The sequence below is a fragment of the Calidris pugnax genome, unplaced genomic scaffold (genome assembly GCF_001431845.1).
Source record: "Calidris pugnax isolate Ruff unplaced genomic scaffold, ASM143184v1 scaffold188, whole genome shotgun sequence".
Classification (NCBI taxonomy): Eukaryota; Metazoa; Chordata; class Aves; order Charadriiformes; family Scolopacidae; genus Calidris; species Calidris pugnax.
The window spans coordinates 14,268,513-14,290,149 of NW_015091257.1; the positions used below are offsets into that span (position 1 = coordinate 14,268,513).

General features: G+C 42.6%; 1 protein-coding gene across 4 annotated transcripts in view; it reads right to left on the bottom strand.

Moving 5' to 3' along the window:
• Nucleotides 1-2,075: 2,075 nt before the first annotated feature.
• The window catches only part of PHKA2 (phosphorylase kinase, alpha 2 (liver)), a 66,222-nt gene continuing 46,660 nt past the window's right edge, over nt 2,076-21,637 (bottom strand). For 2 of the 4 annotated variants that reach the window (XM_014960351.1, XM_014960353.1), the window contains exons 19-32: nt 20,957-21,130; nt 19,736-19,824; nt 18,476-18,609; nt 16,809-16,965; nt 15,681-15,760; nt 15,346-15,424; nt 15,091-15,220; nt 13,248-13,349; nt 12,487-12,605; nt 8,832-8,879; nt 6,702-6,869; nt 5,075-5,128; nt 3,527-3,727; nt 2,076-3,023 (exon numbers count right to left, since the gene is read on the bottom strand). In XM_014960351.1, coding sequence (XP_014815837.1) covers nt 2,850-3,023; nt 3,527-3,727; nt 5,075-5,128; nt 6,702-6,869; nt 8,832-8,879; nt 12,487-12,605; nt 13,248-13,349; nt 15,091-15,220; nt 15,346-15,424; nt 15,681-15,760; nt 16,809-16,965; nt 18,476-18,609; nt 19,736-19,824; nt 20,957-21,130 — 1,709 coding nt within the window. In that variant the 3' untranslated portion in view covers nt 2,076-2,849. The remainder of the gene's footprint in view (nt 3,024-3,526; nt 3,728-5,074; nt 5,129-6,701; nt 6,870-8,831; nt 8,880-12,486; nt 12,606-13,247; nt 13,350-15,090; nt 15,221-15,345; nt 15,425-15,680; nt 15,761-16,808; nt 16,966-18,475; nt 18,610-19,735; nt 19,825-20,956; nt 21,131-21,637) is intronic. The other 2 variants (XM_014960352.1, XM_014960354.1) reach the window with 1 other exon arrangement.

Sequence of the window (21,637 nt, forward strand, 5' to 3'; positions counted from 1 at the left end):
TAACACACACACACACACACACACACACACACACACACACACACACACACACAGAGGTGGGTCCTCAGCAAAGCAGGGGGTCTATATAAAACCTTATTTACTTAATTAGGTTTGCAGCTCTCCAACTGGAAGGGTTCCTTGGTCTGAAAAGTAACACAGCAGCAAGTCACAGCCGTGCCCAACCTGAAGGCAGCACCAGTTTCCCTTCCAATGGCCTTGTGCTTCAGAATCCCACCCTTCACCACCAGCTACCTAAAACTCTTCAGATTACCACCAAAATATTTTCCAAGTGCCTGCACGCCATGTGCTAATTAATCATGATGATCATCAACATACCAAAACCTAGGCCATACTATCCATTTCAAACCAAAGATACCAACGACACTCCCATTAAAAGAGACATGTTAAGGGGTGTCCGGGTACGTTTGAGCCATAGGCTCCAGTGCTTTAGGCTTCAGTGGAACCACATGTAAAACCAGCCACATCACCCTTCTTATTTCTGAAAACAGGATCATACTGTAGGTAAAAAAAAAATCATAAATTAGGAGTCTGAAAGATAATCATCTTGCATCTCCCACTACCTAGATTCAAGAAAAGCAAAAATAGCTGCTACTCCTGACTTTTCGTATGATACGGGATAGAACAAGAAACCCTCACGCAGGCTCTGGCACACTCACCCTCTGTGCTCTCACACGTCTGCTTAAACTAGACAAAGGATTTTACTTCCATTTACTGAGAAACAAGAGAAGTGATCTCTCCCAATACATATGAAAAGGAAAAAAAAACCAAACCAACAAACCCAAACCGTAATGAAGGCAAAACCCTACAAAACAGGTACCATGCCAATAAAACGACTTCTGCATCCAAGTGCTAATTGGACCTGAACCGTACCTGTACACCAGCCCCTCAGCAGGCCCACAGTTTCCATGGTGGTTGGCACAGTACGTGCCTCTCTCAGAGCATCCAGTCCAAGGGCCCCTCGGCCTTTGGACCACCAAACTCTCCTGGTTTCTGCAAAAACATGAAATCACCTCCAAAGGCCTCCTACACCTTCGCTCTCTTGAGCCAGCGTCCAGATGTTGTCACAGCAGCAGGGACTCCGTAGAGGGACAGCAGGCAGGGTGGCCTGGCCATGGGGAGCGGAGCCTCCCTGGCACCATGGGTGCTGGTGGCTGGCAAGTGAGAGGGTTTATTTCCCTCTGTTCATCAAACCTGTACCAAAAATCTCATCCTCAAAAGCACCAGATACTATTGTTACAAAAAAAAAAAAAAGTTTTTAAATCCTGAAAAAATGGTATAGTTACATTTCAAAAGAGTGGAGGGGGGGTCTCACAGAAATATTCTTAACAGACTCATTAGCACAGAAAATACTTGATTTTTTTTTTTCAAGCCATATCTACCCTTTTCCCCTCTGCCTGGCGAGGCAGACCGGCTCTGATCCTCTCTGTTCTGCGGGGCGGCAGTGCTGGCACACCCCACACTGCTGAGGTAGCCCGTGGCCACGGGAGAGGCTAAAGCTCCAGCCACCTCCCTACGCTGTCACCCAGATGCCTCAAGGCAAACCACAGCTGCTGCCTGGGGTAAAGCAGGGCTTCCCCCTCCAGCACCCGCCTGCCCTTTTTCAGTTTCAATAGCCACAGAGCCATTTCCCTGCAGGAACGAACCCGTTCTCCTTGCAGCAGCTCAGAGTGGCCGAGAAACTGGTTTCCAGCAGACAGATTGAAGGCAGAGGCACTGACCTGGGAGCTGTCTGAGGGGAGACTTCCAGGCAGCTCTCTAACTACGTGTGACAAGTGCAACTTTAAATAAAAAAGGAGAAAAAAGAAGGGAAAAAAAAAAAAGAAGGAAAAGGAAGGAAAAAAAGAAGGAAAAAGAAGGGAAAAAAAAAAAAAAGGAAAAAAAAGGAAAAAAGGAAAAAAAAAATTAAAAGGAGAGAAAAAAAAAGATTAAAAAAAAAAAAGACAAACATCAAAGCCTTCCATAAACTCCCGCTGCGCTAGAAGGGTGGCAATTATGCCATTCTCAACTCTGAGGCTATTTGCAAGGGAAAAGATCGGAAGACTTGGAAAGGGTGCTCGAGTGAAAGAGGTTTATCTTGCCCCATTCAGAGGAAGGGATTACAGGCATAAAACTGTCTGTCACCTTGGAGAAGCTGGAGTCTTGAGATTTCGCCTCCAAAGCCTCGGGGATGCAGGGAAGGAAGCTATTTTGTTCAGATTAAAGACAGATGCAGCTTCCTGAGAGAGGCCATCCTCTCCAATTAGTGGATGTTGTAAGACAATTGTCTCTACCGGCATTAGCCCTGCACTGACAGGCACAAGTGAGATGAGAATCAGGATAAACGTGTATTAGAAATATCACCTGGTTATTTCAAGGTATTCCTATCCCTCTAATTTACATTTCCCTGGATGTTTCACACTGTGCATTAGCGATTCACAATGATGTACATTTACACACAGCAGGCCAAAAATTAATGAATTCCATCACTTCCCTTATTTGGGAGACTTTATGCCCAAGATACAGCTCCCTCGTTTTATTATGCCTTTTGATCTCCACAGAGTAATCTGTTTTCCCCTCGGCAGAACTGTATAATTCTTGCTAATTTAATATGAATTACATTTCTGCACTTCGGGCAGAATAAGCCTCGTTATTTGTTATTTCTCTCTTAAAACCAGGCCAAATTCCACCCACCTGTCCCCCGTAGGTAGGTGGGCAGGTAGCAGGAGGACTGGTGTGAAGCGCTGAGGTAGTGCACAGCACACAAACACGCGGCAACTAAACAGGAGGTTCAGGAGAGGGAAAATGGGGAGAAAGAGCTTCCGAGCCTTCCCTCCCCCATGAGGCACCGCTCACTGCATCGCACAGCCCGTGCTAGGCAGGAAATCATGTAAATAAATAATTATGGCTTTCGTTAGGTACGTCATGGTGCCATAGGCCCCACTGGGAGCGCTGTCGTAAAAGAAGTGGCAAATTCCTGTGGCTGTGTCTTTCTCCAAGATACTACCGGTAGCTCCGAAGGATTTCTGAAAAGACACAAGCAAAAATGGAGGGGAAGTCAGGCACAGATGCTTATTTATTGGAAACCCCCCCCCAACTCGATGATTTTATGTTTGTGCTGAATACTGAAAGCAATTCTCCCTTCCCTCATGAAAACCTTAATGAGGATTTTTATAGGACCCACATGATTTAGTTGGATCAGTGTAAGTAAATGAGGAACATCTAGCTTCCCAGATTTTTGTCCTTTGGGGGCGGGGGGTGGGATTACTCAAATATTGGTAAAATCTAATGCTTTGGTGAAGGAAAACTTCACTTCACTTACTTCAGAGCTTATTAGCCACTCCAATTTTATTCTCTTTAAATCTCCCACAATTCTTAAATTAGTTTTCCAAATATATTTCCAGAAGTGACTCGGTCTGTCTTTGCAGGGGAAAGCATATGGGGAAAAAAAATCAAGCTCGTCCCACATATTTAGAAAGGAGCAGGGGACAATTTTCAAATTTTCCCCACCGCTGCCCTTCGAACTCACCAGCTCCTGCAGAAAGAGGTCATTGGCCATGTGCACGATCCGATCCACGTGGATGATGCCCCCGATGCTGTTCACCTCGATGTCGGAGAGGAAGGTGAGGACGAGAATAGCTTCCACCAGGAGCTGCCGGTACTCGGGCTGGGGCACGTGGTTCAGCACCGACTCCACGTGCACGGCAAACTTGATTTCACACGGGGTCATCTGCCAAGTTTGAGGAGAAGCAGAAAGGAAAACTGACAAACCCAAAAGGACTGGTTCCCCCACGTCCTGCCAGCACTTAAACATGTGCCCTGCTCCGTGCACGGGGGTCGGCTGACGGAAGTGAGCACGGTGTTTGAGTGGCTGTAGCACCCAGAGAAACTTTCCGTGTTGCTGGGCCCTGGTCCTGCAAACAGTTATGCAACTTGCAGAAAGAAGCCTGCTCCAGCCCTGCAACCCATCACACACAAGCTGGAGGTACACACAAGGACTGCTGCTGATTCTTAGCTGGCAAATTAACTCTTTGCTCCTCGTGCTGCACTCTGCCTTGCCAGTGTCTTTCTGGCATCGCAGGTTGGTGGCGAAGCCAAAAATCCCTGTCGAGGTTTAAAAATAACCACCTGCTCAGAGTGAATGCTTTTCCACACAGAGATACAGCTGTATTGTTTGTAGAGAAGCCTAATTTGCACTGGCATAGCTCTATGGATGTTATGTGAAAGGCTGCTGCCTTAGGAGGTTTGTGCTTATTTCGTTTGATTCCTTTAAACAGCAAAATTAGATACTGTCTAGGTCTGACAGGCTAAAAATATAAGCCTATTTATCTACACAATAGGAATAAATAAAGCTCTCCACTTTGCAAAAAAAGGTTTACATTTGGCAGAAAATTCCAGCCCCTCTCTTCAGCTGCTACCACCGTCCCTCAGAAGAGAAGGAAGCCAGAGAGAAAGGTGAGGGAACCAGACAGGGAAACAGCACACAAGCACCTCTCTTGCACTGTTCAACAAGAGTTCTTTCTATAGATGTGACTTCAAAACTTAGCAGAGCACCTAAAGACAGAGTGGCAATCCAACTAAGGAAAAAAACCCGTGAGTAAAGGTTATGGATTTCAAGAGTCAAAGCTTTGGTTAGAAACAAGCATCCTTAATTGGTATTTACTTTTGAGGCTGTGATGCCAAAACACACTGGCTGCTTTTGCAGCATATTAAAAAAATAAGTGTCAAGCAACATGTCTGCTTTGTTCCAACAAGGCCTTGCTTTCTCCTAACCCTGCCCTAAGGACTGCCATCAGCCACCCTCTTGCAAGCACTGCTCCGTGGGCGCCCGGCGTCAGGGAAGGTGTGCAGAGGGCAGGCTCAGCAAAGGGGAAAAACCACCACAAACCCACTCCCAGGCTGCCTGGCATGAACTCAGCCTCACAGCCTGGAGAAGCTGGCAGAAGTGCTGGAAGGAAGGTCCAGATCCTCTAACCTTCTTAAAAGCAAGGATCTGCAACAGCAGCCCCGCTGCACCTTACGCTGTCAAACCAAACATTGGGTGATGGGGCTAGAAAATCGTGGGCATTTTACTTACCTCTCTGGTGGTTGAAGAAGGAAGGACATACCCATCGATGGACAGACCATGGCACTGAAACAACAACATTTGGACAATGAATTTGTGTTCTTCTTCTGTAACTTCATTACAGTTCTTGCAAGTAAACCTGAGTGTTCTCTGATACTAGCCAATAGGTAACAAACTTCAAAAAAAACCCCACAAAAATCCACAAAAAACCCCAAACAACTACAACAAAACTTGTTAAAAATATTATTCCACCTTTGCTGAAGAAGTTATTGTGTAATCTGGCAAAGGTTAGAAATAGCCTGACATGACACGTAGAGAGCGTGCCGTGTTCCAGTCCGGCTGCTGAAGGGGTGGAAAGTACTTGGAGCCACGACAGCAAGAGGCACACAAAGGAGGAAAACAAATCAATGAGAACATTCTGTGGGAAAGGATGTAGAAATAAAAGGTAGTGCAAAAGCATGACAACAGACCATGGAAGTCAGAACATCTATCTTTCATTTTCGCCAAAGCAACATAATAGTTAAGTGTTCCATATCCAGGGCACCGCAATTCAAAGATGTCAACACGTTGTGGTGCTTGGACACGGGCCACCAACAGTGGGGGAGAGGTGGTGTTAGAAATACCAAGGGATATAAAAGATGAGTGACAAAACCTAAGTGGTGAGAAGGCACAATAAGGAATGGGTACCTGAGGTACAAAACCACACCAAGCAGAAGAGAGATCTTTTATGAATAGTCCAAAGAGAGTTTAAGAATTAAATACTCAAGACAAATAAGGACAATCGATTTTAACAGCCAGAAAGCCATTCCAATACTCTCAGCTATTACGTTAGGTCGGGGCAGAAGTGATGCTCACTCTGCTGAAAATCCCATTAGTAAATAGCCATAGATGACTCGTCTTGGCTGACATCAACACCAACAGCTTCAGCATAAGTGATTTTAGAAGGGCAACCAAAATCAAGCTGAGCTGGTGATGCACATTTTTCCCAACTGTGTAGGCATGAACAGCTCAGTGCTGCAAGGTGCTGAATGCTGGCTTTCATCCAGCAAATCAGAGGAACAGGTGCATAATCACTTTGAAATGAGTAAAAATTCATAATCCCCTTCTCCCTCCTTCCTGGAGAGCTGCTTCAACACATTTCCATACCCCTGATCTCCAAGGTGCTGGCAAGGACTTACTTTTCACTTAGAAACAAACAAAAAAAAAACCGTTAAGAATTCCATACAGCTCAGAAGAGCCAGCAAGAGATCTCAAGACATTTTGGAAGAGTCAATACAGTTTCTTACTTCATTCCTTGCAGCTTTTCTGAACTGCATTGCAGTGCCCCTCAGCGGCACTGGCCACAACTTGCATTAGGCCATGGGCGACACAAGACAGAGAGCACTGGAACAGAATTGTTCAGCTGAAATTCAGTGCCAATGGTTTCAGAGAAAAATACACTTCCAAACACACACGTGAACTTGTGTTAGTGGAGTCCTTTTATGTTCAAGAGACATGCTCTACTAATGACTCTAGTTTCCACCAGCCTTCCAGCTGCAGACCAACTTCAACTCCCGGCAACACGCGGCCTCTGGACCCCCAGCTGCCCAGGTGACCGTACAGCTTGTTTGCTTCCAGCCCTCCACTGCTGTCAACTTACCTTCTGAAGGATTTGCCACACTTTCTCATAAAAGCCAACGGGAACCCTGTTAATAGCACCATCAAGCCTCCTCCTGCGCAACCACTGCCCTTTTCTGTCACCCCAGCTCGTGTCTCCACTGGAGCCAGGAGGAGAAGTACTCGTGGGAGATGATGGAGTACTGCCCCTCTGTAAGAAACATGAAAGCCTTTGTTAGTTGCTTTCTATCACCCCAAGTGCTACTCCTGGTAAATACATCATCCTGTTACAATGCTACCTCAGAACCAGAGAAAAAAATACAGGCCATGATGTCATACAAGATGATGGAGTAGCACTGATCCCTTCCTCTCCTCTTCACAACAAGCTTCAGTTCTCTGGTACTTCTATCATTTCTCAACAAAACAGGCAAGCAGTTCAACAAGGCATAACCCAGTGAACTTCACTGGTTGGTTCAACACAAGGCCTGGCTATTTTAACAAGCATGAGTTGGCTGGCTGTGCCAGTGGTGTGCAAGATGGTGGCCTTTGCAGGTCGGCATGACTTGGACTTTGGGCTCAGTGTTGTAAGAGAACCAAAGGGCCCATAAGTCCAGCAAGAGAAGTCCTCCATGCAAAAAGCTCCATTAAAATAAGTAAATAAAAAAATGTATCTCATGTGGTGATGTAACCATCACACCTGCCTCTCTGTAAGTATCAGTCTTGTTTGCTTTATTGTCAATATTGTTCTATTATTTTACTCTATCAGACTTGGAGACTAAATCAGGCAGCAAATTGTCTTCAAAGTTGTGGCACTGCCACCAAATTCTTGTTCCCATTTCCACACATGAACTCCACCTACTCTTTGCACTCTCAAAGAATGTGCTTTTCAGTTTCCTTCTTCCTTCTTGTACACGTACTACTTTCAGCCCAGAAAGAACTTCACTGGCAGCCCCATCTCAGATCCCATCACCTCTGAGTAAGGAACTGCCCGAGCAAAGTACTGGGGAAGGGGGGAAATAAGAACAAAACCTGTACATTTGCAAAGGATAGTGCTGAGCCTGCACAGCCAACTTCTGCAAAAAGACCAACAACTGCACACAAAGTCCATATTCTCTCTTATTGGTGTCAATGAGGCATAGGTGGTGTTCCCTTGATGGCGTGATGCATACTGTTCCTTTCCACTGCACAGGGAAACAGAACTTCCTCCACCCTGTTGAGCTGAACTAGGGGATGCAGGAGGCCAGCAGGAGGGTGGGTGCCAAAATAGAGAAACCCATCTGCATACAGGAATCCACCTGGCCACTCACCTGGTTCAGGGAAGCAAAGAACTCACTGAGCAGTTCTGTGCACTTGAATCAAACACACCGTTGAAGCTTGCCTTTCTGCACTGGCATGGGGGAAAGAGAGAGGCAACAGCAACCTGGCAGTTGTCAGGCCAGGCCACAGGGCTAGTGGAGCTCTGCAGCTGTGTCTTTAGGACACGTGGGAGGTGTGCCATCAACAGCAAGTCTGCAGATGTGGAGAACCACAAATCACAACCGCCAGTTTAAAGCGTGTGCGCAGCTGCAAGCTTTCCGTCTCTTCATAATAGATTTGGACTTAATTTAAATTGTTGAGGCTTCTGTTGGTAAAATATTTAAACAATTATCTTCCTTCTTAAGAGTGAGAGCTTAAGAAGAGCTGCAGTTCTCTGCCTTGAAAGAAGATGACTGCCTGTGGAGATACCCATGCCCCTAAACCCCCTGTCTCAGCAATTTGAAACTGTTCTGGGTTCCTCGGTGTCTGTAGACTGCCAGCATTTATCAACCTTACATTACTTTTAAATAGCGCTGACACCTGTAATGTAATCCACTATCAAGGAGCTAAATCTGCTACAGTGCTTTATCTGCTACAACTGCTTAAGCTTCAGAAGAACTAAGTGGTTCTAAATGCGAGACTCAGCTTCTATTAAAAGATTACTAATGAGAATGGGTTCCCAATGAAGATGAACAAAACAAAGAGGTAGGGTTTGGAAACAATTTTTGGGCAGGAGAAGCCACAGGGAGGTGTCTAGAGCTAAGACCCTTGTGTACACACACACACACACACACAGAGTGAAGAGCAGACGCAGAGCTGCAGATGGTGTTTTACCCTGGGATGAAGAGCAGATGCAGAGCTGCAGATGGTGTTTTACCCTGGGAGCGAACATGCTGCTGGACATGGAGCGGCCCTCATGACAGAACTACAAAACAAAAAACAGACACCAACACGTCAGACAGACAGACATGACAGAACAGGACACAAACAAGGTTAAATAACCTACGTGTTCAAAGACAAGAAACATGGAAGAAGGTGAAGTACTCAGGGGAAAACTGTGATAGCGCCCGGACTCTTACAGTGCTGCACATCAGCTGATTTTGGGGCAGCTGGTGCCGATTCCAGGGTGACCACAAGGCAGACCCTACAGTGCCAGGGACCTCCTTGGTTGTGGTGCAGCCACCAGCTGCCCATGCCACACACTGAGCGCCAAGCTTGGCCAACACAAAGCACCACAGTTTAAGCTGCATGCAAAAGCTTCCCTGTGACTCAAGGATGGGGAAAAAAGCCCCAAGCTCTTCCCTTCCATTCCTCATGTGATGGAGGCGATGTCAGCAGCTTCTCTTTGCAAGAGAAGGTCATCTTGCTGCAGAAAGCCTGTGGGCTGCCAACTGGGTGGGCAGTGCCAAACAAGCAGCTGCCAGGCAGAATTTTTTTCTGAAATGTGGAAGTAGCACCTCAGACTTACAGCACTTTCCTGTAACTGTTGACCCCAAGTCATGCCTCCTAATTAAGTGTTAATGGTTCAGACCCAGGCAAAAGCAGTTGCTCAGCACCTGAGCTCTGGTGCAAAGAGATGTTAGTGCAAGTACTGAATTGTTGCTTGTAACAAAAAGTTGATTGCTCTCTGTCAAAATGACATTAAATCAGTATTTAGTGAATTATTCAGAAAATGCAGTGAGATGTGGCAGGAAGCAGCGCAAGTGAAAAGATGAGGGAAACAAAGATAAACGCAGCCAACTCCTCCTCTGTGCAAAACACCAGCTTTCCATCTAATGCAAAAGCAACGCAGGAAGCACCTTCCCAACCTCAAGAGAAGTCCAAGTGTTTCAGCCCAGGCCCACCTCTGTATTTAAAACAAAATAATGCTGCCACCTAGTGCCAAATCCCTCTTCCTTGCTTGAAAGGCCCTGAAATCAAGACACCCACTATGAGCAGGAGCCCCGCTCAGACTGAGCCCCCAGAGTCACTTGAGGGCCGATGGAAGGCAGCCAGCAGCACCTTCACAAGCCAGGGCCATACCACGAAGCTTGGCCACGCTGCTCAGGCAGTGACACGGCTCAAACAGAGCAACCAGGTCTTGTGAGACAGACACCATGAGTTTCACAAATGCATTTGCTTCCCTGCTTTATCATGTCCCAAGAAGGGTCATTAACTGATCTTTACTGTCACCATCAAATGCTCTGTGTCTAAGATCGTGCAGAAATGCCACTCCTTTCTAAAGGTTTATTGAGCAAATCTGTTCCATTCAACTCAAGGAAAACTTCATATACTTCCTCAGAAACTTACAGAAATGACCGCAGGTTAAACGCATGAGGCTTGATAAACTCTCAGAAGAGAGTCTTTTTTAAAATATGCCTCCAATTCAGAATCACAGCATGGTTTGGATTGGAAGGGACCTTTACAGATCATCTAGTTCCAACCCCTTTGCCATGGGCAGGGACACCTCCCACCAGACCAGGTTGCTCAAAGCCCCATCCAGCCTGGCCTTGAACACTTCCAGGAATGGGGCATCCCCAGCTTCTCTGGGCAACTTGTTCCAGTGTCTCACCACCCTCATCATAAAAAATTTGTTCCTTATGTCTAATTCAAACCTACCCTCTTTCACTTTAAATCCATTGCCCCTTGTCCTGTCATATCAGGCTTTGGCAAAAAGTTTCTCTTCACCTTTCTTACAAGCCCCCTTTGTATACTGAAAGACCACAGTCAGGTCTCCCTGGAGCCATCTCTTCTCCAGGCTGAATAACCCAGACTGAACAACTTGAAGTTATTCATTCTTATAAATGTATTTCACTTGATCACTACATTCCTATTTATCTACAGCAGAAGAAAATTACTAAAAGAAATATTTAAAAACAAGAGAAATCAAAACCACTCATAACAAAACCATCAGTCACATTCATTCAGAATATTTTGGAGGTATTTTCTACGATATCTCTTTATACGCTCAGTTGCTGTGTACTTTAATATACCAAACTTATATATATATATATATATATATATATATATTATAGCAGTAATCATCTTCCATTACTGAAGAGACAGAACAGGAAGAAAACAAACCAAGATTTCTTTTCCAAGTGTATCTTTTCCAAAAGGCATGTGGACCACATTAGCAACTTGTGCAGAGTGTAAAAATGAACACAGTTTGCATGAAAGCTTCACTTTGTACATCTGACCTTTCCTTAGCTAAAAATGATTAAAGAGCTGTTTTAAAGTTGATGCCATGAATGCATTAGAGTTTGTTCCAGTTCTTCTATATTCAGCATGTAAAACAAGAACAAAAACGGAAGGACATTTTTGGAGGAAACATCCCTTCACAGCTTTCTATCAAGGGCTATGGATTTAATTCAATGGGTCTTTGGAAACTTCTCTCATTTACCAAGAATCTATTTGGCATTAAAAATGGTCTCCTAAAATTGACACAGAAAAATTCAACATAACACAGTACCAGAACAGCTGCATTTTCTGATGAGCATTGATGGAAAACCCTCACCTGCTTCAACTCACTCTTCAATTTAGTAATACCACTTCTTTCTGTTTTGGTTGCTCCAGAATGCCCCATTTCATGAATAGAAATTGCAGGGCTAGATGAAGAGGAATCTACAGGTCGCACTAAAAGAAGCAAACGGACATTTTTAAAATTCTAGGGTGTAGAAAAGCAGATGAAGTTTTATCTAGAAGTACAAAATAAAAGCATATGCTTTCACAAGTGTACAATGCTCTCGGTGACAGCATCCTTTCAAATCATGTCAATAGGTCAAACCTGATTGCATCAAGTCAGGGGCCTAGATCTGTACTTGGATACTGGGACCTGATTTTCCAAAACACTGTGCAATCATAGCTTCAAAAGACATCAGAATTGCAGTGTGTCTGTGAGGGCTTAAGAATGAAGGTGGGAGACACCTGAAGTGCCAGTTGGGAATACCCGGGCACCACAGACACACCCCTTGAAGACAGTTTAGATAAACCTTTTTATAGTCTTCATTCTGGTCATATAAAATTTCTTCATTACAGATATATATATATATATATATATATATATTATAGCAGTAATCATCTTCCATTACTGAAGAGACAGAACAGGAAGAAAACAAACCAAGATTTCTTTTCCAAGTGTATCTTTTCCAAAAGGCATGTGGACCACATTAGCAACTTGTGCAGAGTGTAAAAATGAACACAGTTTGCATGAAAGCTTCACTTTGTACATCTGACCTTTCCTTAGCTAAAAATGATTAAAGAGCTGTTTTAAAGTTGATGCCATGAATGCATTAGAGTTTGTTCCAGTTCTTCTATATTCAGCATGTAAAACAAGAACAAAAACGGAAGGACATTTTTGGAGGAAACATCCCTTCACAGCTTTCTATCAAGGGCTATGGATTTAATTCAATGGGTCTTTGGAAACTTCTCTCATTTACCAAGAATCTATTTGGCATTAAAAATGGTCTCCTAAAATTGACACAGAAAAATTCAACATAACACAGTACCAGAACAGCTGCATTTTCTGATGAGCATTGATGGAAAACCCTCACCTGCTTCAACTCACTCTTCAATTTAGTAATACCACTTCTTTCTGTTTTGGTTGCTCCAGAATGCCCCATTTCATGAATAGAAATTGCAGGGCTAGATGAAGAGGAATCTACAGGTCGCACTAAAAGAAGCAAACGGACATTTTTAAAATTCTAGGGTGCAGAAAAGCAGATGAAGTTTTATCTAGAAGTACAAAATAAAAGCATATGCTTTCACAAGTGTACAATGCTCTCGGTGACAGCATCCTTTCAAATCATGTCAATAGGTCAAACCTGATTGCATCAAGTCAGGGGCCTAGATCTGTACTTGGATACTGGGACCTGATTTTCCAAAACACTGTGCAATCATAGCTTCAAAAGACATCAGAATTGCAGTGTGTCTGTGAGGGCTTAAGAATGAAGGTGGGAGACACCTGAAGTGCCAGTTGGGAATACCCGGGCACCACAGACACACCCCTTGAAGACAGTTTAGATAAACCTTTTTATAGTCTTCATTCTGGTCATATAAAATTTCTTCATTACAGAAATTTGCCTTCATATCACTCAAAACTTGATACAACCTTATTTCAGAGCAGGACAGCTTCCATCATACGTATTTTGGTTATTCCACTGCAGACATACATGTGTACTGGCCACCCATGATTATACATCACTTACGCCTCTATTTTACGTGCCACAAGAGTAGATTCCTATTTATAAGACAATCTAACTTTGCATTTATAGTTCTTACTTAACATGTACAGGTACTCAAGTGGACAACTTACAGCTTCTTTCCACACCAAACTCTTTTCCACTGAGAATATGGTGTAGGAGATTTTTCATATCAAAGGGACTTAGGTTCATCAAACTCTCTGAAGCTTCTTCACCTAGTTAAAACATAACCAAAAAAAAGACAAATGTCACCATAGCTTGCTTTATTGATTGTTTTCCTAGGTGAAATGCTGATTGAATGAAGTTCAGTCACACTTCCCTTGGGGCTAGCACTTCCTTTAAAAGAATAAGTATGTAGATTCACATTTCAAAGAAAATACATTTCAAGACTAAACAACAAACACTGCATAGAAATAACTCTATTTGCATTAGTGAACAGTATGCTGCACCTTGTGCAAAACCTCACTGAAGCTGGTGATGAGAAAGCAGTTGCTCCTTTGTAGAGCCAGATTGCTTGGAGAGGCATTACAGCCATCTCCCAACAGCAGATGACATGCACATCTAAATTACAGGGCCAGAGTTATCCCATAAAGAAATGCACGCTTGTGAAAGGCTTGTGTTTTATTTGATTAAAAGATCATAAACTAAGTGAGAGAGAGAAAATGCACATACATGCACGTGAGCACGTGTGTGTGCTCATGACATAGGAAGACATGGCAAAGGCAGCCACAAAGCTGAGGGCAGAGAAAAAGAGCAGCTGGCATTTAAGGGGAAGGAATAATGAAAAGGACCCCAGCAAAGAGAGGCTTTGCACTGTGAATAAAGCAGCTTCTGCTCTTCAGCTACAGCTTTGGGGAAACAGGGCTTTCTGTGCACTCTTCACACAGAAACAGAATTATCCCCAAAAATTACCTGGCTCCTTTTGTCAACTTTTTGTCCTGAGGTAGATACCTGCCCAGTGGCAGCCACTCAAGTTAGCCAGAGAACAGCAGCACCAAGGTGGGCCCCGTGTAACCAGCCACAGGGACCCCCACTTCACTCCAGTATGGAGAAAACCCGGGGAGGGAGGAGGACCAGAAAACACAGTTTCATGAAGTTATTCCCTTTAGAGTGTGCTAGGGCATTAGAAATGATAACAAGAGCCAAGCTACAAAAATACGGCCTGGATCATTCTCCTAAGTGCCAGCATTTGACTGTATATTTGTCACATTAGCCTGATTACTTTCTTGACTGCTCCTTCTGGCCCCTTTCAATTCCACTGATGTGGAAAATTTTTCAATGATTTTTGAGATCCCTCTTCAGTCATGATTCCTTTCTGGTTTCACTTTTCTCTTCCAAAATGAGTCTTAAAATATTTTTGCCTTGTACCACTTGTTTGTTACTTAATTCTTTTTTTATTGTATGCATGTTATTTATATGCAACATCTTGGAGTCCTCTAAGAAATTTTTTACTGATCTCCTGCCAAAATAACGCTACTATATAAGATAACGATGCTACTATATCTGAAATCTAAATGGCAAATATTTTTCAACTAAGCATATTTGAGGGGAAAAGGCGTTCACGTAAAAGGAAGATGATCAGAAATTACTTTGAATAAAAACGACCATAATTATGAATTAAGGTTCAAATACCTAGGGTCCTAACTTTCATTGACTTCAGTGGCATTGGTTCCCTAAATACACATGTGCAATTTGATGACCTGAACTTTAAACATTTACTGAAAGTCAGGGGACTTAAATATTTAATATCCACTTCAGTTTGAATAATTGGGGGATGGGAGGGGCAGGCAGGACTCTTTCAATAAGTTAAAAAAATAAGTTATTTTCAAAGTTTGCAACTGTGTGTGATGAATGAAGAAGGCCATAAAAAGATTTAACACATGTAAATGAAAAAACAACCACTGCGGTGAAGGAGAAATAACGCCACAAGTACCCTTATGATAAAATTGCTCTTACCTGAGCATTTCAGACTCCGAGCGAGCTCAGTGGCCATCACCTGAATGATCAGACCAATGCGAAGCCTGAGCATCTCCACAAAAAGACTGGGCTGTGAGCGGACATACATCGCCAAGTACATAATTATCTCCTGTAAGGACAAATCCATAAGGGCACCCATTTAGAGTGGGTCATCCTGGCTCCCCCAGTCACAGAGCAAACACTGGTGCCACACTGGGTACAGCTGGAAGAACTCTTTTTACACGAGCATCATACCTGTGTCAGGACTGCAATACTGATGTCTTGGCCGCTTGCTTCATAAATAAGATCTGTGAGCTCCTCAGGTGGCAGTGGGCTGCAAGAAGGCAAACCACACTTAGCAGTGATTCAGGCACCTGCTATTAACCTCTTGAACAAACACCAGAACCAAGTGACCCAGAAATATCTTACAATCTCTGCACCACCGAGGTGCCTACGATTCTGCCTGGGCAGCTGGAATTACTTCAGAAGGTGAGGAGTAAGTTTTACAAGAAGATGACAGCAGCAGAAGAGTACCAGCAGGAAGCTGGAGTGTAGGCTGCTTCTGGAACTGAGGCAGAGCTTCAACTTACGCGGTAATGATTTTCTCCCGGGGTTCTGGTGGCAGGCCCACTGTAAGTTGCTTGTGGTGCGACAGAAGGTCTGTGCATGCCTATCATAATGCAACAGAAAGCAAAAGACCTTTCTCTGAGTCATGTGGAAGTCATACAGCTTTTAATTCCCCAAAATGAAACATTCCTTTAGCAATTTTTTAAGTGCATTCCTATTAATTACCAGACACAGATTCAGCAGAATGCTGTTACCTAGTGGCCAAAGATCACCTGAGGTCAACATGGCTATGAGTCTGCCCAGGCTGAAAGCCTGCTTCCCTGCTCTGTGAAATCAGCAACATAATGATTAGGGACTCCAGTGAAGCTGGCAGATCAATAAAGGACTTTATCCTTTACCACAAGATAAACATTCGCTCTTCATTTAAGACAAAAAATATTTTGAATCAATGAAAAACTTGGTGTACTAATATATCTCTTAACAATCTATCTTAAATAAATATATCTCTTTAAAAAAAAAACAACAAACCAAACATAGAACATATTGCATCACATTCCTGAATTAGCTACCCTGATACATTCTGAAATTGGTGCTTCCTCCAATGTTTTACTCTTTTATAGCGACATCATTCAAAAGTGGGTGTTCAGTTTACCTGTTTTCGCATCCTGAATCAAAGACCTCACAAAGCCATGTTCATCTGATTTTTAAGAGTCTGTTTTTCCCTCCCTTAATGCGGAACAAACAGATCATCTCTACTCTCTTCCTCCCCAGTTCATTTCCAGTATCTTTGCAATTTAACACACATGGCTTTCTGTGAGCCTGTCTGTACTGTTTGTCCATCATGTCTTGAGGATGGAAAAGGCTGGGCTTAACCCAGTACCACGCAGGGCAGTTATCTCAAAATGCTTCCTGCAGATATGACTGTCACCTTCACAATCATTTACAACGTGACATTCTCAGTCCATGCCAGTATTATCACAGTTGGCAGTACAGATGAAAGGTGAAGACGTCGCAATAAGATTTTAGATCAGAAAAGCAACCGACGTTTACACAATAAGGAAGACCAGAAGGAAGCAAGCACAAGCCCCACTGGCAGACTGGTAGTTTTATCTCCAGCAGGAAACTGAACCAGCATTATTTATATTTCATACCTCGGCCAGGACTTCCACTCTCTTTTTGAGTATACCGGAAATGTAACGGATCAAGCCCCACTCTTGATTGAGGCCTGCCTTTCTGTAGAGCTCGTTGAGTAGGCAATGGACAGTGACACCATACTGTCCATCCAGCTCCGTGTCCCAGTCAGCACCTCTGCCAGAGAAGAGACAGAAAGTAATTTTCCTCAGATAAAACACTACACTACTTAACCTTATTACACAACACACAGCCTGATTCGGAGCAATTCGCTCATTGTTGGTGACAGACTTAAGAAGTCCAAAGGACATGCAGGCCCTCACCAGAGATTGGTTATACGCAGACAAAACTTCTTAATATCAGGAACTTTCATCTATTAACTTGAGCACTCACTTAACCAGGAGCCTGTGACTTCAAAGCAATCCCCCACCCAAGGGATTTCCCCCTAAGCTTTAAATCGAGTATGTTCACTGACAGTTTGCTGGAGGAACGCTCTGTGTGGTGCTTCTTCAGAATCCAGCAATGTCTTCAGTACTGCTGAAGACTGTACCCATTTTTCAGATGCCTCGGAGGGGCTCTACAAGGTTTTTTCCCCGCCTCTTTCTTAGCTATTAACTAAGCTTCCATGCTGCTTATGACAGTACTGAAAAAGCAAAAGAGATTTCTGTTCCTCTCCTGGCTTTGAAACTCACTGCATTATGGCTGCGTGTTGACAATGTTTTGAAGCGTCACAGAATGACCTTTCAATGCCTGTTAGAGGGACAGAGTCCACCAGCCTGTCCAACACAGACTCCCGCAGTGAAACAAGTCCAGAATAGGAAATTAAGGGTGTTACAAGTAGTTAAGTAACAAAATGGTATTTTTTCAGGATTTCCTTTGCTCTTTAAGAGAGGCTGCTAAACATTTTGCTTGGCAAAACAAGATCAAAGAGGTCCTCACAGGAGAAAGACTAAAATAAACAAAAATACAACCTTTGTAGCAGCAAAGACGACCATCTGTGATTAACACATGCTCATCTTTGCACCCAAAGCAAACTTTCTGCCAGGTTCCAGCAGTATTCTCTTGCATAGGGAAAAAAGCCCAACAAACGTACTACAAAAGATTATTCTGTTGGTTTGTATTTGCATTTTGTTCCCATCAAACCTATTTAATGAGCAGCTGTTTACTAACGCAAACAATTCGGGTTAGACTGTTTCCAAGAATGTGTTGAAGTAAGTTCTAGCCAGGGATGCACTCAGGCATGCAGAGGCATGAGAAGAAAAAATACTGACTACCCATTAAAACTGCATTTTGCTTTTAGTTAGAAAATAACACGACAAAGTTACTCTCCACTCCCTTTTTTGTGTATAAAAATAACAGCAAATCTTTGTGAGCTTAACAGAGTGCCACAAATACAGCAAAGTGTGTTGTCGTTCATGGAAGGATTTTTGCATTTCACTTGTGAGCCTTCAAAAGCCTGTATGAATTTGCAATCATATGCCAATCAACTCTGAAGTTTGCAAAAGCATATTTGGGATCCAAATGATTTATGTAGTCAAGCAAACTGAAAATATCCCTGTTAAAACCCATAATATTTAGCCTCTACCCTCAAAACACAACCCTGAACAGTAGAAAGCTTTTGCACAAGAATAATCAGAGAGTTGTGACCAACTATGAAGATGCTGAAGTTTATGCTCAGATAACTCACTTTAATATATGCAAGATATATAGGATATCTGCTTGATCATGGAGCGTTGGGCATTCCTTTAGCTGCTCAACAAGCCGCCTGCAATCCAAATCACCATGAGCATCTTTAGGTAAGTGCAGAGCATTTTCACAGTCCTGACAATAAAGACAGATGAAAAAATCAAAGAAAGGATCTTGAAAAAAGTACATCAAATTCAAACTGTAGCTTCTCATTAAAAAATACAACAGCCAAGCAACGTAACTCTGCACTTCAAACACAGACACACGACATAGTGCTTGCCAGACTACTGCAGACATGAAAAGGAGACTAGCCCCAGGAAATACAACCACCAGAATGGAACTTGTCTCTAGTTTCAGTTCAGTCAACAAGGAAATAATTTTTTTTGACAAAACAAAAAAAAAATTTGGAAAAGAAGGCAACAAAATTATTTGCACACTTTCCCTGCCATGGACTGCTATTTTTAAAGAGAAATGCAGAAGGATATTACCTTTTTTTAGTTGAAATCATTTACAGCTTCTCTAACCTGCATATATGTGATGCTTTATGAATGCAGATGTTGCCATCATCCATTTTCCAACCTTACGAAACTACCTTGTTAATCAATAATGCAATCCTGTGGTGAGTTCTTGGATGAAGAGAAGTTTTGTTTAATAAGATATTCAGCAATGTATATGGTTCTAAAATACCATTTCCATAGACAGAGACTGTAGAGCAGAATCATTCAGGAGGCTGGATACAATCTCCTGTAACCACTCTTTGGTCACACACACTAGGACAAAACAGGTGCCCAGAGCAATCCCATCATCCTGTCTTATAGTGGGATTTGGCTGGTGCCTTAAGGACGTCTGTCCTTTCACACAGCCCCCTCTTGCCCAGAAGTTATCATAAGTAGCATTTCTCAGAGAACATCTTTAAAGGTCATGAATATTCCATCCTTCCCTTTGTGTGTTCGGTTAGGACTAAAGATGGGTTAGGACTCAACCTTTGGCCTTTAAAATAATCACCTATTATATTATTTTATCTTCTGCAGACACTATTGAATTTTTTCCATTTCGTACTGTCTATTTAACCAAAAAACCCTCACACAGCCGAAAAATAAATCCATTCCAAAACAAGGGAGTAGCTATTCAGTGCCTCAGGCGGAATGGCTCGTCTGTGAGGCAAAATGAGAGCTAGCAGAGGGTTTGGCTGGGTAACACAGGAAAGGCCATTGTATTGGGTCCTAAAAATGCAAACAGCATAAAAATTCCCACAGCTTACCTTTGTCTCAAAGAAATGGGGATTATCAACAAGGTTCAGAGACTTCCGGTGTGTGTTCAGAACTTTAGTGGGCAGAGACATAGACACATCTGGAAAGCAAAGCCAACAGGAAAGAAACTGAAAGTCCATTTCAATAACATGAAAATTGAAAACACCTACATGAAGCAACTATACTAGGTAAGAACAACAGAAATCAAGGTCAAAATATAGAGGAAATGCTTCTGAGATGCTTTGCATGGAGCTCAGAGACAAGCTCGCATTCTGAACCTTATCTCCCTGCAGGCTTGCTGCAAGAGTTCCTGAGATCAGCACATCAAAGCCTCAGGCACTACATGCTCAACTGGTACCTCTTACGACAGCCCATACCTCAGAAATCCTACAGCCCAGTGACCCGACCCTGCTAAGTGTTTTAAACATTTTAACAGAAAGTACGTGGAGAAAATGGTCTAATTGGTAAGATACCATAATTAAAGTGATAATGGTAAATGTAGGCTAATGCTCTGTTAACTTCATATATTGAATTTAATAGACAGGTGATCCAGCATATGAAAGATGGGAGAAAAAACTAACAAAAAAGCCTGAAAGTTATTAATATATGCTGCAGTTGAGGGAAGTCTTCCTTTAACCAGGGCATACTACATACCTACATATAAACCACTGCATATATATGCACATATTTACAAATCCAGTCAAAGCATTATATCGGTGTAAATCCAACACTCAGTCTAGTAGAAATATAGCGCAATTATGAATACTGTCCTCCCTCTCTATTCCATTTCTTGTTACAAATTCAGAAAGTAAATATGCATACTTAACGTTTTCCTGGCATTGGAACATTTCATTTCACCACAACTTTATTAAAGTAAGAAAGTACATTTTGTCTACCTTTGTTTATACAAAGACCAAAAAAAAATGAATTCACTGACTCAGGTTCTAAAATTCTACCCAACTGAGAAGCTGCACCAGTTTCTATAACATTAACTTCCATTAAATGTTACATTTCATAGAAGATTATCTATGTATACACCAAGATGTGGGATACAGTGGGAAAACTACAGGAAAAATCTTGGACGCATTCTTATTTCTTCGTAATTACAACACGCTTGTGCCACTAGTTCTTTTTAAATCGCAGAATTTTCAAATACTTGAACATACCCCTTTTAGCACCCAAAACTGGTTTTCTATTATTATCATCACTAAATAAATAATAGGGAGAAATACCTGGAACCTCCAAGCCCTTTGTCTTGGCCATTATTGACAGTATTTCTTTTGTAGAATGGTTTGCACTGAACACAGGTGGTTGATTAGCAGTCTTTGAAGTAGGAGGCAGGTATGACTTCAGTGCTGTACTCTGCAGGACATCATTTATATACTGATCCAGCTCATCCTGGCTTTCTAGTGTGACATACATAAAAGAAAAGGTTTATTAAACCTAAAACCATAATTTATCAGTTCTTTCTTTTTCAAACACACCACTCTATTCTTGCTTATACAGAACGGTACATAAAAATGCAAAAATATAAGCAAGAGATTTTTAAGCTGAAGAAATCAGAAAGAAAAAAAGTAATCAGCTTTTGACACTCTGGAAACAGTTACATTATGAAGTTGTTTTTCCCTTTGAAAGGAAGCAAAAGGCGTTTTATCTTGCTGGTGGTCAACAGATCAGCTCTTCCACACAAACTCTTGTCTATGAGTCCTCTCAGTCTCTCTGTCCCTCTAGCCTCTTCTGTACCCCACACCGCCCTGTCTGCTGACTCTTCAGAATCAGTTTTACTGCAGCAGTTACAGGTAAACACCATACTATGAATGTGGGAAAAATACGCACAAACTCCTCTAAATTAAGTCATGCATGTACTGTTCACAGACTGACGCATGAGAAGCTGGAATGACTATCAGCTGTGC